Source organism: Leguminivora glycinivorella, chromosome 7, assembly GCF_023078275.1.
Source record: "Leguminivora glycinivorella isolate SPB_JAAS2020 chromosome 7, LegGlyc_1.1, whole genome shotgun sequence".
Taxonomy (NCBI): domain Eukaryota; kingdom Metazoa; phylum Arthropoda; class Insecta; order Lepidoptera; family Tortricidae; genus Leguminivora; species Leguminivora glycinivorella.
Genome location: NC_062977.1, coordinates 16,630,026 through 16,647,524, shown reverse-complemented (window position 1 = coordinate 16,647,524; position 17,499 = coordinate 16,630,026). Strand labels below are relative to the sequence as shown.

The 17,499-nt window shown below is 39.4% G+C and overlaps 2 protein-coding genes across 2 annotated transcripts; both read left to right on the top strand.

Moving 5' to 3' along the window:
- The first annotated feature begins 2,037 nt into the window (after positions 1-2,037).
- On the top strand, positions 2,038-4,989 carry LOC125228056. Its single transcript, XM_048132502.1, has one exon. It carries the CDS (start codon positions 2,038-2,040, stop codon positions 4,987-4,989), a length of 2,952 nt encoding a protein of 983 aa, XP_047988459.1.
- Positions 4,990-5,213: 224 nt separating this feature from the next.
- LOC125228055 lies at positions 5,214-6,299 on the top strand. The gene has a single exon (XM_048132501.1). It carries the CDS (start codon positions 5,214-5,216, stop codon positions 6,297-6,299), a length of 1,086 nt encoding a protein of 361 aa, XP_047988458.1.
- Positions 6,300-17,499: the final 11,200 nt, after the last annotated feature.

The window sequence follows — 17,499 nt, the reverse complement described above, 5'->3', positions numbered from 1 at the left end:
TCCTATAGAAAAATCGAATGGTCAATTACGCATATGTCTAGACCCGAGACCTCTTAATAAAGCCATTAAAAGACCTCATTTCCCATACCCTACATTAGATGATTTACGTTCTAAAGTAGCAGGTGCGTCAGTATTTTCAAAGTTAGATGCTAATTCTGGCTATTGGATGATACCGTTAGATGAAGAAAGTAGTAAACTTTGTACATTTAATACACAGTTTGGCAGATACAAATTTCTTAGACTTCCATATGGTATAAACTCAAGTGGAGAAATATTTCATAAAATAATGTCAGACATATTCAGTGATTTGCCTGGAGTACTTATTTTTGTTGATGACATCCTAGTATTTGGCTCAAATCAAAAAGAACATAATGAAAGGTTAGAAAATGTTTTCAGAAAAGCTCGAGAAGTAAATTTAAAGTTTAATAAATCAAAATGCATGTTTGACAAGTCAGAAATTACTTATGTAGGTCATGTTTTTAATAGAAATGGCATTTCAGCAGATAAATCTAAAGTCGAAGCCATAGTCAAAATGCCACGACCAGAAAATGTCAAAGACTTGCAACGTTTTCTGGGAATGGTAAATTATCTAGGCTCGTACATACCAAATTTAGCAAATGAAACTAATCTACTCAGAAGTTTGCTTAAAAAACAAAATATTTGGCAGTGGACAGATAGTCATGAAAAAGAATTTATAGAATTAAAAAGCCTTATCACACAGTCACCAGTTTTAGTTCATTATGATGTTAACAAACCTATAAGAATGTCAGTAGATTCATCAAAGAGTGCAGTCGGTGCAGTCATATTTCATGGAAAAAACCCAATTGCTTATTCATCAAAATCACTTACAAGCGCACAGCAAAATTATGCTCAAATTGAGAAAGAACTTTATGCAATTGTATATGGTTGTAAAAAGTTTCACCAATATATATATGGTAAAACCATACAAGTAGAAACAGATCATCAGCCCTTAGTCACTCTATTTAAAAAACCTTTGTCCGATGTGCCAGCTCGTCTGCAAAGAATGATGATTACATTACAGGCATATGATTTAATTGTGTCATACACAAAAGGTACTGAAATGTATGTTTCAGATACATTATCAAGAGCTCCAATATCATCTGGCCCCGTAGCCGAATGGCATTTCTCCGACGCCAAACGAAAGCGATACGCCGCTGGCTCTGTCGCGCCAATACGCAAGCGCGATAGAGATAGATATCTACTAGCGCTTCGTTTCGTGAGCGATTGTGCCATTCGGCTAGCCACCCAGGTAATATAGAGAAATTTGATGCTAATGAGTTAGAAAATAACGGTTTAGGCCCAGTTCTACAGATTTGTATTACAGATTTCTATCTCTACAGACTCCCAATTCTACATAATTTAAATTTTACAGAATCTTGATTCTACATATTCACAATTCTACAGATTCCCAATTTTACATAATTTAAATTTTACAGAATCTTGATTCTACACATTCACAATTGTACATAATTGGTATTCTACAAAATTTCAATTCAACATATTCGTGATTATACAGACTCCCATTTCCTCAAACTCCCAATTCTACAGATTCCCAGTCCAACAGATTTCCAGTCCTACAGATTCCCAATTCTACAGATTATAACTATTAGTACGGCCATATTTGAAAATATGTATACTATTTTCAATTTTACTCTAATACATATATTTATACAATATTATTAAATATTATAATAGCACCATAAAAATATGATATGTTATTTGAGTATTGTTGCGGACTCCTTTCTACGAGTGTAACCTGCGTCACTTACCTTTTTATAGACATATATGTTCTGTTATGAATTTAATTATTTTTGACTTTGACATGTGTCGTATGAAAAAACTGATACGGAAAATAAACACGCAATATGTATGAAGTCGTTTATTTCGATCTTAATAGTTACGTAACGTAAATATTATCGTGTTGCCGCGAGTCGGCAACATAGTGGTCCATCGAGCCGCACGATCCAGCGCCGCGCCGCCGTTTGACTCCCCCAGCAAACTGAACCGAACTGAACTATGTCGGGGCCAGTCACGAGGAGCCGCGCCAAGAACATGCAAGAGCCAGAACCGGAACCGGGTACGTCCGCTGAAAATAAAGAACCGACCACGTCTACCCCTGTCAAAGATAATTCTTTAAGAGTAAGATCGAAGACAAGCACTGTCAGCCACAATATATCTGAACGAGAACAAACCATTCGATCTAACGTTAGTAGCGTAGTCGTTAGAAAGAAGGAGGCTGAACTAGCAGCCGCGAAACGACTAGCTAAACTAAACTTAGAACAAACCCTCATACAGAAAGAACTTGAAGTAACATTGGCACGTCTAGACGCCGAGGGAAGCCGTCGCTCGCAATCAAGCCGCACTAGTCGTAGCCGCGTTCAAAAATGGTTGACAACGGAGCTACACGCCCACGAACAAGACGAACCAGCCCGTCGCTATGAACCAGCAAACCACGTGGAACGTCAACAATATGTCGAACGAGTTCAGACACGTAAACCGCCAAATGAGGAATTTATCCATGCCCGTCCCGACCCTACGGTTTCGGATATACAACTACTAGCTCGAGAGATAGCTAATCTTCGCCGTCCAAGCGAAGTAAAAGACTTGCCTTACTATAATGGAAACGTGAACGAATGGCTTTCGTTTAAAGCAGCCGTTGCAGACACCAGAGCCTCGTCGACCGAAAACGAAGTCATCTCCAAACTCCGCCGTTGTTTAAAAGGAGAAGCTCGCGTCACTGTCGCCGCGCTTTTAGATACTCATGTTTCTGTCGCCGAGATCATGGAAGCCCTCGAACTACGGTTTGGCTTACCGGAACTGATACTCCAAGAGGAAATACAGGCACTCAAAGACTTACCTAAGCTTGTTGACAACACAGACCAGCTCAGTAAATTTGCCTGCAAGGTTCGAAATTGTGTCTCAACTATCAAAGCCCTTAAAAAGCCTGAACACCTACACAACATGGAGCTTTTACGAACCCTGAAACAGAAGATACCCCACCTCAAGACTCGCTGGCTTAGTTACGCCCTAGAACATGAACACCAGACAGAACCTGAACTTGTCAAGCTGTCAGAGTTCTTAAAGAAGGAAGCCCAAACTACCTCAAAGTACTGGATGCACGAGACTACCCGCACTGCAATAAAACCGATGCAACAGCACAAGACTCATTATGCGATATCTGAAGATAGTGATTCTGATCCTGAACCTGAACTTTGTTATGCTTCAAGTCAGCCCAAAGCTCCCCTAGAAATGTTATGCCTATACTGCAACTCCAAGACTCACCTTCTCAAGAACTGCGAACAGTTTCTCCGCCTGTCGATTGATGAACGCTGGGAATGGGCGAAAGAGGCTAAGGTCTGCTTTAAGTGTTTGAAGTCTAGGCACCATAGAGAGAGCTGCCGAGCCCGCCCATGTGGCACAGAGGGATGCCGGATGTCTCACAATAGACTACTTCACTCTCCAACACCTCGTCAACCCGATTTATCAGCCTTCGTACACCCATCAACATCGAGCCCTCAATCAAACCCGGAGGTAGAAACTGAGAAACCACCACAAGAGACAACGGCTTGTGGCAGAGCTAACAAATCTCGGGTTCTATTAAAATTTATTCCTGTCCGAATCCAAGGACCAATAAAGTCCAAATTAACTTACGCCTTTTTGGACGGAGGAAGTACACTAACTCTTCTAAAGCAAGATCTCGCAAATGAAATTGGCCTGAAAGGGATCGCCGAACCAATGAGCCTGACTGGAATGAACGCGACCGCCGATCATCACGGATCTCAACGTCTTGACGTAGAAGTTACTGGACCCTCAAATGTGCCACTAAAATTATACGACGTCAGAACAGTTGAAAAATTACCGATTTCACCACAAACTGTTGCCAACATCGACGAATACGAACATCTAAAGGACCTACCCAAGACTGGGCTATGCTATGAGTATGGAGTCCCAGAGCTCTTGATCGGCCTGGACAACTGGCAGGCGACCATTACGAAAGAGGTTCGTAAAGGAAAAAGAACCGAACCATTAGCCACTCTGACTCCACTTGGGTGGGTTGTGCATGGATTTTCCCATTCACACACCAACACTGTACATTTCGTAGGCCACACTGACGAGGATTTACATCGATTGATTGAAGACTATTTCAAAATTGACGCTCTAGGGGTCACGAATAAGATGAAGTTGAATGAAGATGATGAACGAGCCATTGCGATTCTACAAAAGACAGCGAGAAGGGTAGAAGATGGCAAAAGATGGGAAGTAGGACTTTTATGGAAAGAGGATAACCCTGTAATGCCCAAGAGCTTTTCCCACGCCTCAAAGAGATTATTATCTGTAGAAAAGAAAATGGATAAAGACTTGGTGTATGGCCAAAAATACAAAGACAACATGGACAATTTTTTGAACAGTGGGTATGCTGGTCCCTGTGAGCCAGTTCAATCGCCAAAGAAGTGGTATCTCCCTCATTTTGGAGTTACTAACATTAACAAACCAGGAAAGCTCAGAATCGTGCACGACGCTGCCAGTAAAGTGCAAGGTATATCACTGAATGACAAACTGCTCACCGGACCCGACTTATTACTCTCACTGTTAGCAGTCATTTTTAAATTCAGAGAAGGCGAAGTAGCCGTATCTGCGGATATAAAAGAAATGTTTCTTCAGATCCGTATAAGACCAGAGGACCGTCCCGCTCAACGCTTTCTTTGGAGAGAATTTGACAGAAAAGGGCCTATGAAGGAATTCGAAATGAAATCAGTAATTTTTGGAGCCACTTCTTCGCCAGCAACTGCAATATATATAAAAAATAGAAACGCAGAAGATTTCACTGAGGATTATCCGGAGGCTGTGGAAGCAATAAAGACCCGATTCTACATGGATGACTATTTACACAGCTTCCATTCCGTAGAAATAGCTCGTAAAATCACTAAAGAAGTTGCGCATATAAACAAGGAAGGGGGTTCACTTTAACACAATGGGTATCGAACAACGAAAGCGTTATGCAAGAAATTGAAGAAAGCAAAAGAGGCTCAGGAGGCGTTAACCTCGATTTCAATGTAAATGTCAAAATTCTGGGACTAAGATGGAATCCGTGTGAAGATACTTTTGGGTTTAATTTAAACCTGACAAAATTGCCCACCGAAATTATTGACCACACGCGAAAACCCACAAAGCGAGAAGCGCTAAAAGTTGTCATGAGTGTGTTCGACCCACTTGGTCTTTTGACGCCTATTGTCATTCAAGGAAAGATCCTTCTTCAACAAATATGGCGATCTGGAATAGGTTGGGATCAAGATGTGCAAGATGACGATCATCTTGCACATCTATGGAAGCGTTGGATTGGTCGTCTTATTAATGTTTGCACATGTAAAGTTCCACGGCACTACGCACCAGAGCCTACTAGTTGCGCTATTGAACTGCATATTTTCTGCGACGCCAGCGAGAAAGCATACGCATCAGTGGCGTACTGGCGTTTTGTACGAGAAGATGGAAAGATATGGGTTGCGCTTGTCACCAGTAAATCCCGCGTGACCCCACTAAAACCAGTCTCTATTCCCAGGCTTGAACTTCAAGCTGCTGTTCTTGGGACACGACTTGCTTGTGCAATAGAGAAAGATCATGACACCATTAAACCCGCTAAAAGGTATTTTTGGACTGATTCCTCAGCCGTAATCTCATGGATTAAGGGAGACCCGAGAAACTACAAAACCTTCGTTTCTAATCGGTTGGGTGAAATCGCAGATAATACGAATAACAGAGAGTGGAGATGGCTTTCGACGTCACATAACGTAGCAGACGACGCTACCAGAGAAATTGAAAATTTAGATCCCGAACACCGATGGTTCAAAGGCCCGTCATTCCTATACCAACAGCCTGAAAGGTGGCCCTCTCACAGTGAAGTTGCTGCACCAACGAGCCTATTGGAAATTAAGAAACCTACCTACGATGTCCTCCCAGTGAGTGCATATACTACTACATGTTTGCCTGACATCACCAGATTACCTAAATGGCTCAGACTCATCAGAGCCACAGCACATGTTTTTACATTCCTGGAGAGTATTCGAACGAAGGAACGTACTGGTCTTAAATTGGAACATATCAAAAGAGCTGAAGAGGCATGGGCAAAGCAATCTCAAAGTCAAAGCTTCCCGATTGAATTGGAAGATTTCAGAAATAATAGGCCTTGTGATAAGAACAGTCGACTACATGACTTGTGTTCATTCATTGACAATCATGGATTATTGAGATTGCGGGGAGAGCCGGCGCTGTTAACGAAGTAGATCAGAATCTCACTCAGCCCATTATATTGGACGGCAAACATCCATATGTTAAATTACTTATTATGTATCACCACGAGCGAGCTAACCACGGAAATAATGAGACTGTTGTGAATTCCTTACGCCAGAAGTATTGGATTCTCAACTTGCGCCCCAGCGTGAGGAAGGCTGCCAAATCTTGTCAGTTGTGCCGAATTCGCAAAGCCCAACCGACGCGACTTCCGCTTGGAGATTTACCTCCAGCTAGACTTGCACATCATCACTCACCATTCAGTCATTGTGGCTTAGATTATTTCGGACCCATGATGGTGACTATTGGACGAAGACACGAGAAGCGATACGGTGCTCTGTTCACATGCATGACGAGTAGAGCTGTGCACATCGAGTTGGCCGCATCATTATCTGCTGACTCCGTTATACTAGCTTTACGCAGGATGATAGCGCGCAGAGGATCGCCAATGGTTATTTATTCAGACAACGGTTCGAATTTCCACGGAGCTGACACCGAAATCAAGAGGTCTATCAAGGCAATCGATCAAGGCTTGATTAAGGATTTTCTCCTCAATAAAGGGATCGACTGGAGCTTTATACCACCTGCATCAGCCCATATGGGAGGGTGTTGGGAACGACTAATTCGCTCTATCAAGAGTGCGCTGAGCATAACCCTTAGAGAACAATTCCCAACAGAAGAAGTTTTGAGAACTGTGCTAACCGAAGCGGAATGGACAGTGAACACGCGCCCTCTGACACATGTTTCAGTGCATCCAGATGACCGTGAGGCTATAACCCCGAACCATCTACTCCTTGCGGGACGAAACAATATGCCACATTTTGGAACTTTCACTGACCAAGACCTAATTACACGAAAACAGTGGCGAAAGGCCCAAAGACTTAGTGATGTCTTCTGGAATCGTTGGGTCCACGAATATTTGCCAACGTTATTACCCAGATCACATGTTCGCGAACGACCGAACCTAAGAGAAGGCGATGTGGTTGTTATTGCCGATCCAGGATTACCACGCAACATCTGGCCAAAGGGCATAATAATTAAAGTGTTCACAGGAGCTGATGGACGTGTACGAGTCGCCGACGTCCGCACTGCCGGGGAGTGCTGCGGCGCCCCGCTGTGAAGATCGTCCGCCTTCCGACTGATCCTGAATGCGCTTACTCGCGCATTGCCGGGGAGTATGTTGCGGACTCCTTTCTACGAGTGTAACCTGCGTCACTTACCTTTTTATAGACATATATGTTCTGTTATGAATTTAATTATTTTTGACTTTGACATGTGTCGTATGAAAAAACTGATACGGAAAATAAACACGCAATATGTATGAAGTCGTTTATTTCGATCTTAATAGTTACGTAACGTAAATATTATCGTGTTGCCGCGAGTCGGCAACAAGTATGTTGTATCAAATTAGATAAAAAACTATTTCTTTAGATGAATATAATTACTGGCTGTCATTTTGAAGGATGCTAATCTGTAGAGTTTAAAAATTTAACCAAAGTTTTTCATCTGACTACAAAGAAAGCGGCTCTGTTTTATAATAGATAATAAATAAACTAAAAAATCTGTGCATTTAGGAATTTGTATAATTGGGAAACTGTAGAGATAAGAAACTGTGGAATAAAGAATTTGTAGAATTGGGAACCTGTGTAATTGGTTATCTGTTAAATTGGGAATCCGTATTATAGAGAATCTGTGGAATTGGGAATCTGTATAATTGGTTGTCTCTTAAATTGGGAACCTGTGTAATTTGTTATCTGTTGAATTGGGAATCTGTATAATTGGTTATCTGTTAAATTGGGACTCTGTAGATTAGAGAATCTGTAGGATTGGGAATATGTAGTCATGGGCCTAAACCAAAATAACATCATTTGTCAAGTAAAGTCACTCACTTCAAACTTAGCCATAACTGAAAATAAATTAGAACAAATTAGAAATCATACTAAGTCAGATTTGACTCTTGTAAAATTACAGGAATATTATTTTGAAGGTTGGCCAAATAGTAAAACTCAATGTGATCCTATAACTTTACCATACTGGAATATTCGTGATGAAATCCATGTAATTGATGAAATACTATTTAAAAATCAGTCTGTGATCATACCAAAGTCAATGCGTTCTGAAATATTGAATATTTTACATGAAGGCCACATGGGTATAGAAAAAACAAAAAATTTGGCCCGTGGGTTAGTTTTTTGGCCAAACATATATCATGATATAGAAATGAAAGTTAGACAATGTGAAACGTGTATGATGTTTAGTCCAAATAAAACAAAAGAAACTTTATTGTCACATGAGCAACCAAGCCTACCATGGCAAAAGGTGGCGACAGATCTATTTGATTACAATAATAAAAAATACCTACTAGTCGTCGATTTTTATTCAAATTACATAGAAATTGCTCAATTAAATACAGATTCTAGAAGTCAGACTGTAATTCAACAGTTAAAGTCAATATTTTCCCGGCATGGCATCCCATTGCAACTAGTTAGTGATGGTGGTCCGCCATATAATAGTCAAGAATTTCACCAATTCCTCAATGATTGGGACATTGAACATATTAGGTCAAGTCCTCACCTTTCAAGGTCGAACGGATTATCTGAAATATCTGTAAAAATAATAAAGAACATTTTGAGAAAATGTCAAAATTCAGGTATAGATTTTCATTTGGGGTTGTTACAATATAGGACAACACCTAGAGGAAATTTGAAGTCACCGTCCGAATTACTCATGTCAAGAAAGCTTAGAACTAAGTTACCTACAAGTCTAGAAAGTCTAAAGCCCAAAGTCATTACATTTGCAGATCATTCTAAAAATAAGTCAGAAATATTGGCAAAAAGAGAAGCATACTATAATAGGAATGCATCTCCGGCACAGGAATTTCATGATAATGACATAGTCTATTTCAAGAAAAATCCTAGTGATGTAACATGGACAAAAGGCACAATTATGTCTAAAACTAAGTTTCCTAGATCTTATTTTGTCAAAAAGTCAGATGGGACAGTGTATAGGCGGAATTCTCAACACATTAAGTTGTTTAAGTCATGTCTGTTAGGATCAGAGTCTGATTCTAATAATGATGTCGAGTCTAAGTCCAACAAGGTCAGTCAGTCATGTAGTCATAGGCACCCGAGTCAGCCTGGTCAAGTATTTACAGACAGAAATAGTCAGTCAGTCAGTCAGTACAATAAAATGTCATGTCATGTTCAAAAAGAGAAAGAAAAGGGAGATACAGGTTATTATATCCCAGATTGTTTGTTATTTCAGTCATGTCAGTCAAGTCCAAAAGTTAATGTAGATGTCAGTTCAGAGTCGAGTTGTAATGCTAACAATAATGAAAGTTTCAGGTCTAATCAGTCTCATGAAAACTTGTCAAGTCCAATCACTAGTCTAAATAATGAGTCTTTGTGTCAGTCGTCAGTAATTAGTGATATAAGTAATGATGTAGATGATGATGTAAACTGTGAAAACTTACCTTGCATGTCAACAACAGAGAAACAGATTGAGGAGCCTCGATACAGTTCTAGAGGGAGATTGTTAAAGAAAATAGACAAATTAGATTTATAAGTGTTTATTTAATAAGTTTGACATGTAAACATAACATAATAAAATAATATATTTATTCTAGAAGAAGTAATGACGAGGTTTCCACTGATGTAAATTGTAATTAACGTGTAAGTTTCACAAATGTTTAAAAATGTTGACTGCAATGCTATGTATACTAATTGTAATGTATTTGAAATAGGATAATGGAATTTGATACTGTGATAATATTTCAATTTAATGATAATTAATGCTAATGTTTGCCTAGCGTAAATAGGTTAGCTGCCAAATGACAAAATAATGTGAAATGTCAAAAGTAGCTGTCAATGTCATCTGTCATATTATTTTCTTTTTAAAAAGGGGCATGTTGTATAGTCTATGGTTGGTCTGTGGTCGCATGAGAAGAAAAAAATAAAAATTGTCTTTGATCTGAACTGGTGTTTGAATAGCTGCGCTCCCAATTCCCAAAATTGAAATAAATTAACTAAAGCCATCCATGGTCAACGCCTATCGCCAAGGAACAATACACTGAACAAAAAGAGGCCATCGCAGCCCGAGGCCGTGCCAAAGCCTCTATAACTAGGCTGAAAAATAGTTTAGACAATAACGCGCTATTAAATTCTCCCGTTTAACTTGTACAAGCTAAGCGAACTAGGCTAATACAAGCGTTTAGTGAGTATGAGCGTCTTACAAGCAAGATAGCCTCTCTCTTCTCTTCCCCACCAGCCACTTTAGCTACCGACGACGAAGAAGTAGAAGAAAATTACGTCATGCTGCTGGCGCAGTTAGACAGCATTATAAATACTATTCGCCAGGGAGACAGCCAACAACCAACGAACTCCAGCAGTGACGCTACTACTGGGAGTTCTCCAAAACCGAACCAACTTAAGCTACCTCGAGTAATTATATAGACATTCACAGTTGTTAAGCAACACGTAGCTGCTCTGAAGAATTTGGGTGAGCCTGTTGACAAATGGGACAACATAATCATTTGCATCCTCGCAAGGAAGATTGACCAGCAGACATACAGGGCTTTTCAATTGGAACGAAAAAGTGATGTGTCACCTACGGTAAAGAAGTTACTAGGTTACGTTGAAAAGCGTGCCCTAGAATTCGAAAACACGGACGTGCAGAAGGGGCCCTCGCAGAGATTTGTCAGCCATCATGTAGCTGCAAAAGAAAAGCCAGCTGCGCATCAGCCTCCGCTACAATGTTTATATTATTCTCCTACCTCGGCCTGAGTTCATCAACAAAGAGATGGCACACATCCAACCTGCAGTGACTTCAGCCAGTGCAAGTACTTCAGCATCGAGCCTTACAACATCGGGTGCCGCAGCAACAAGTACTTCAATAACATGCACTGACACCGAAGGCCCTACACTAGTGCAGATACCGTTCGGAGTGATCATCGCTGGACGCACGCAGCTGTCTGCAGTAAATTGTAATAAGAAAATTCACCTATTCCCACCGAGTTGCCTGAGTTGAAAGCTGACCATACCAGCGACGCTCTGTGCCTTACAACCACAGTGCATAACCCTGATCTTTATGAAACAAAATGGCAATCGGTTATGCCTAATGTAGCCATCGCTAGTTTAGTAATACTCCGTAGTGACAGTTCTCCTCCCCTCGAGTGGCCCATGGCGAGAGTGACCAACTTGTTTCCTGGGAAGGACGGTATAGTACGCGCCGTAGAGGTACGCTTGCCTAACGGTCATACTCATAATAGGTCTATTACAAAAATATGTGTACTGCCTATAGACACATAGCCAAATTTAGTTTATGTATAGAAATATATACATATGTGTCTTTCTTATAGTGTAAATAAACAAAGGGTTTATTTACATTACTCAACTTTGTTGAATTTATATGCACGCGGTCTTTGTGCAATTTAATTTACTTGTTATTGTAATTCTGTTATCTCATATAACATGTGTTATGTTAAGATTTATCGATAGGAATAATATGACTTTAAAATATTGTCATACAATGTAATGTGCATAGCATTAATGTACTTTATTTTAACTTTTTTCTAGCATAGTAGTTATACTTCTAGAGGTAGAATCTTTCTTGTGCATTTATGTTAAATGTTGCTCACGTTAATATGCTTTTAATTTAACTGAATTTCATTTCACTCTAGAGGCGCAATAATGTTGGCAACATTGGTATTAGAAGTGTTCTTAATTCAAAGCATTTTTGATTGTTTACTTGTTTCCATAAGAACCAACATCTGTCTCTTCTAAATTAGTCTCCAAAACTGTCGGTCGTGCTGACCAAATAAAACCAATTTTCTCCTTAACAAGAATTTAATTTACAGTCCACTTACCATGGCCCTTACATAGTGTATTTGCCAGTCCTTTTATACACATCACACACAAATAAATACCTTCAAAAGTACAAAGAACGGGAACGTAAACAACTCCGATGTTTTTGATTATTCAAACAGATCCAGGGAAGTCACATTGTACTGAATTCTTAAATATCTTCACAAACCAACTTGCCAGAAATATATATACAAGTTTCTAAGACAATGACAATACTATCCTATATAGGTACATAAATTTGGAATGGTGATTTGTAGAGATGTTTGTGAACTTGAACTGTACCTTCCCGTTTGGGTCCTTTTGAAATTTCCGTCATTTAGATTTAGACCGATGTTCAACTCGGGTCGCTTTGTTTCTGTCTATTTATTTAAGGGGCCCGTAATTAAATGACCCTTGTCACTGAATGGGTAAACCGTAGACCCATACGAGTACAATGTAACAAAACGGGACCTCTAGCAAAATGCACAATCGTTGACACTCCGTGGCGAATAGCCGCCTTTACACAGACGCTATATCGCGCGTGATACAGCAATTGCGTATGAAAGAATGCGCGTGTAATGCCGACGGAAGGGGAAGGGAAAGAACGCGTGATTGTGTGCGCTGGAGCGGGCGCGCAATCGCGTGGTTGATGTTGTCTTTACACGTACGTTCATTCGCGCGCGCAAGATGGCGGACATACGCTCGTGGACAATGGCAATTAGTGGTTGAATTACTTGCTCTTTACAAATCGATACTATTAATAAACAATAATAGCGCGGTCTATCGCGCACGATTAGCCTTTAATAGCGCGCGTCGCGTCTATCGAAAAAGACGCCGTCAGGCGATTACGCGACGCTCGCGAGACGCTAGATGTGGGGGGACCTTTACACGCACGCTCTTCCGTTCTCAAAAACTTCGACGCGCAATCACGCGCGAAGGAACGTGAACCTTAAAAACTAACAACGCAATCGCGCTTTTTGTGCGTTGATTGCGCGCACAGGCTTAACCGCGCGCTATCCTGTACGCTCCGAGAACGCGCGATAGAGCGACTGTGTAAAGGCGGCTAATGATACGCAACTGGAACTACTGTCGCGCCAATATGGATGAACGACGGAGGAAGAAAACTACGATATGATATAGAGCGACAAAGATTGCACTCTTGGCTACAGACTCTGTGCTTGTTTGTCTACTGGCTGCTAGTTGGCCGAGGGGTTTGTTAGGATATATAAATGATGTACGAGCACGCTTGAGTTTGCTCAGCTTTTTGACAATTTACTGTACCCACAGTTATTTTTGTTGAAAAAAAATATTAATAGGACACTATTAATATTTCCCTTCTCGCGGCTCAATAGAATTCAATCTCGGCTGCTCGTGTGCGGTCCGTTTGTTAATTTAGAAAGGCGGCATTTTGTGAATATCAAAGGAGTGAACCTACTGTACTTGTACTAATATATTCTGTACTATTATGTATTCATGCATCATACAGACGCATGCAGAGAACCCAATTTCTACTGATTTTTAAATGTTACTCGAAACACCCATCTTAAAGGCCGACAACGCACCAACACTCCTGGTGTTTCGGGTGTCCATGGGCGGCAGTGATCGCTTACCATCAGGCGACCTGTCTGCTCGTTTGCTACCTATCCCATAAAAAAAAATGATTAGGCTACTACCTACTAATAACTACTTAAGCACGCGGTTAATTGTTTTGTGCAATAGATGCAACGTTGAAGGCGATCACAGAATAAATGTGGCTTAAAATAAAGTAATCAATGATCAGATTTAATTTAATTCTGATTTTCCAACAAGCATTTCTAACAGTTCACTGAAAAAACATACAAAAAGTAATTTTAAAATGCAATGGATTAAAAATTAGATACCGAAAAAAAAATGCAGAAATTAAATGGGTTTAATCAAAGATTTCAAAACTAAGGATAAGGCGATTCAAATAATATCGACTCAATATTGGACGCTTGACTTGCATTTGTGCAGAGCGGTATTGGTACCATATTAATAAATAATAATGAGAGTACCCGGTCCCTTATCTAGCGACGGGCTGCAAGTAACAAATGTAAATTAGCAAATTATATACTTTCCGTGGTATCATTTGCTATGGCCCTGACGGAAGATAAGCGTTGGCCCCCCAGGCTAATACCATGCTGAGTCAGGACCATCTTCGTGGCAAAGATGCGTTTCCTACTTACCTTAGTGATGTTATGTGATGTGTAAATAATTTTCTGTTGTTGATCTGTATTTATGTGTAGTTTTTTTTTATTTTGCCATGAATATAAATATTTTTATTTCTAATTAGCTAAATGTCTAACATCATGCAGGCTGATTTTTAGGGTTCTGTACCAAAAAGGTACAAAAGGAATTTATGGCGCCGCTCTGTCCGTCTGTCACATTACTTAATTATTCGAGAACTGCTTAAGCTATCAATTTGAAATTTGGAATAGTTATGAACATTGTTAACCTCTACAAATTGAAGATACATATTTTTTTAATTTATTAATATTAATTACCGACCGGTCTGGCGCAGTCGGTAGTGACCCTGTCTGCTACGCCGCGGTCCCGGGTTCGAATCCCGGTAAGGGCATTTATTTGTGTGATGAGCACAGATATTTGTTCCTGAGTCATGGATGTTTTCTATGTATATAAGTATTTATATATTATATATATCGTTGTCTGAGTACCTGCAACACAAGCCTTCTTGAGCTTACCGTGGGACTCAGTCAATCTGTGTAAGAATGTCCTATAATATTTATTTATTTATTTATTTATTTAATTATAGAAAATGGTCAAAATGAAAAGGGGGCAAATTGTAAATTTCAAGTGAAAGATCAAGTGGGGTATCGTTACAAAGAGCTCAAAGTGTACATATCAAATCTATTTTTTATATTTTTTTTGTTGTCGAAAAATAATTGTTTTTTGAATAAAAATGCGAAAAAAATACCGTTACCTCCCCAAAATTCATGAAATTTTTAACAAACATGGCTATTATAGTAAATATTACAGGAAAAATAAAATCAACAATCAATCTAAAAAACCTTTCAGATTTTCATTAAATGTTGGGGTTGGTGATATAGTAACAGTTGTTCAGTTTATTATATTATACACCCCGTGAATTATTGAAGTGACTAAGAAATACCCTGTACTGCTATCTATTTAGCTATTCCGAATTCTTCATTTACAAAAGTTTTTCGAACGAGTACCACGTCCTGAGAAATTAATATACAATTCAATGGCTATAATAGAGAAGTTATGCAATACGGTGTCTGCACGGACTCATTTTATCTTCCGTAATGGCTTGCTTAGGGCGATTAGGAAAGTTCGCTCCATTCCGTTTTTAGGTTTGTTCAGCAGAAATATTCAAATTATTTAACTTCTGTCATCATCGTCCTTGCGTTATCCCGACATTTGCCACGGCTTGGGAGCCTGGGGCCCGCTGTCATAACTAATCCCAAGATTTGGAGTAGGCACTAGTTTTACGAAAGTGACTGGCATCTGTGTGCGTAGCCGAATGCACAAACGCTCAAAAAACGCTCACGACAATATCTCTTTCGTAGCTATCTATCTCTATCGCTCTTTCGTATTGGTGCGACAGAGCCAGACTGCATTTCTGCAGCGTTTGGCGTCACAGAAATGCCATTCGGCTACGGGGCCTGACCTTCCAACCCAAAGGGTAATTTCTCTTCTTCCTCGGTTCCTCATGGCTGAGGGTCGCGACCACATACAATACAATACAATACAATTTATTTATTGTTCGAATGTGAGTGGTTATAAATGATGATAGGGTTAGTATTTTGTAACATCACAATCTGCCAGAATTTGGCGTAGAACACTCTTGACTCTCAATATGCATGTCATTAAACCAATTAAAAATAAAATTAGATACCGCAATGTCAGATTTGAAATTCATAATAAGAAAATAAAAATTGTAAAGAAAATAATAATGATAGGTAAATGTCATGCATACAGAAAAGTGGCTCGTATAGAATTTTCATAATGTTAAAAGAAGTAATTAATCGTTTTAATCGTTTTATTAATCTCCTTTTAATAAGTGGTGCACAATAAAGTATATATTATTTATTATTTATTTATTTATTTAATTATAATAAAATACAATAAAAAAATACACGTTAGTGGATACAAAGTGTTCACCAACTGAATAGAACATTTTTTGTAAACACCACTTAAATAATTTGGTTTTGAAACCTTGACAATCTATGGATTTTAAATCATTTGGCAAGTTAAAGATGGGGTAGACATGAGGTTGTTTTTTTGCGCACCAAAGCTCTTCATTGATCACGGTCTTCTGCAGTCCTAATAATAGGCGCCTGTGTCAATCCCTGGTAAGCCTTCTTACGCCGTGTCTTGCATGGGCGACGGTCGCGCGACCGTCGCCGTCGCGTCTCATACTTCCATATCGATAAGGTTTGATTTCGTATGCGTCGCATCGCCGTCGCGCGATCATCGCGCGACCGTCGCCCACGCAAGCCACGGCGTTAACGCTGTCCACCCAGCAGGTAAGGGTAACTAGGCTTTATTATTTAACTTCTGTATTACCAGTATAATTCGTAGTAAAAGAAAATGTCTTAAAATTCGTACAAAACGGACAATAATTCAATTTGCTTTATTTATATGGCTCTTTTGACCTATCCAAGTACATATTTAGCGGGATCCCTTTCTTTCCCATAAACTTATTGGTCATAATTTCGTTAGTCAGAAGTTGTTATTCATATATTTTGTGGTCATAAACATCACTAGTCATAATTTTTGTTACTAATAACGTTTAATGGTTCTAACAATAACAACAAACCATAATATTGGATATCATAATCTCAAAAGTCATAAAGTTGATGAGTATAAAATTGAAAAGTATAACAATAATTATTCAGAAATATTATTAAGCATATATTTTGAAGGCCTACTAATTGTTCTGCATATATATTTGATGTCTAAAATTCCTAAAGTATATTATATTTCCGACATACATATAATTACACAGAAAATGTTTATACATAAAATATTATTTATGACTTCAAAACAAAAAGTAACCCTATTCCTCAGGTAGGTCGTTAGTTTCCTTTGATTCCTTAGAGCGGAAATAGGAGCCCCGCCGGGGCTCCGTCTACTCATAGGTGGAACAAATATTTTTTTTAAAATAACCCTTTTCCCCGTGTAGGTTCGTTAGTTTCCTTTTGTACTTTAGAGTGGAAATAGGAGGCCCGCGTAGCGGGGCTCCGTCGACTTATTGGCGGAACAAAATTGTTTCAAAAAGCAACCCTTTGCGTCATGTAGTTAGTTTCTTTAGTTTCCTTTTGCTAGTTATCCTTTGTCCTTAAAAGCGGAT

Bases quoted from the DNA above. Each gene is read 5' to 3' on its own strand.
- LOC125228056 (XM_048132502.1), top strand. From the start codon at position 2,038: ATGTCGGGGCCAGTCACGAGGAGCCGCGCCAAGAACATGCAAGAGCCA.
- LOC125228055 (XM_048132501.1), top strand. From the start codon at position 5,214: ATGAGTGTGTTCGACCCACTTGGTCTTTTGACGCCTATTGTCATTCAA.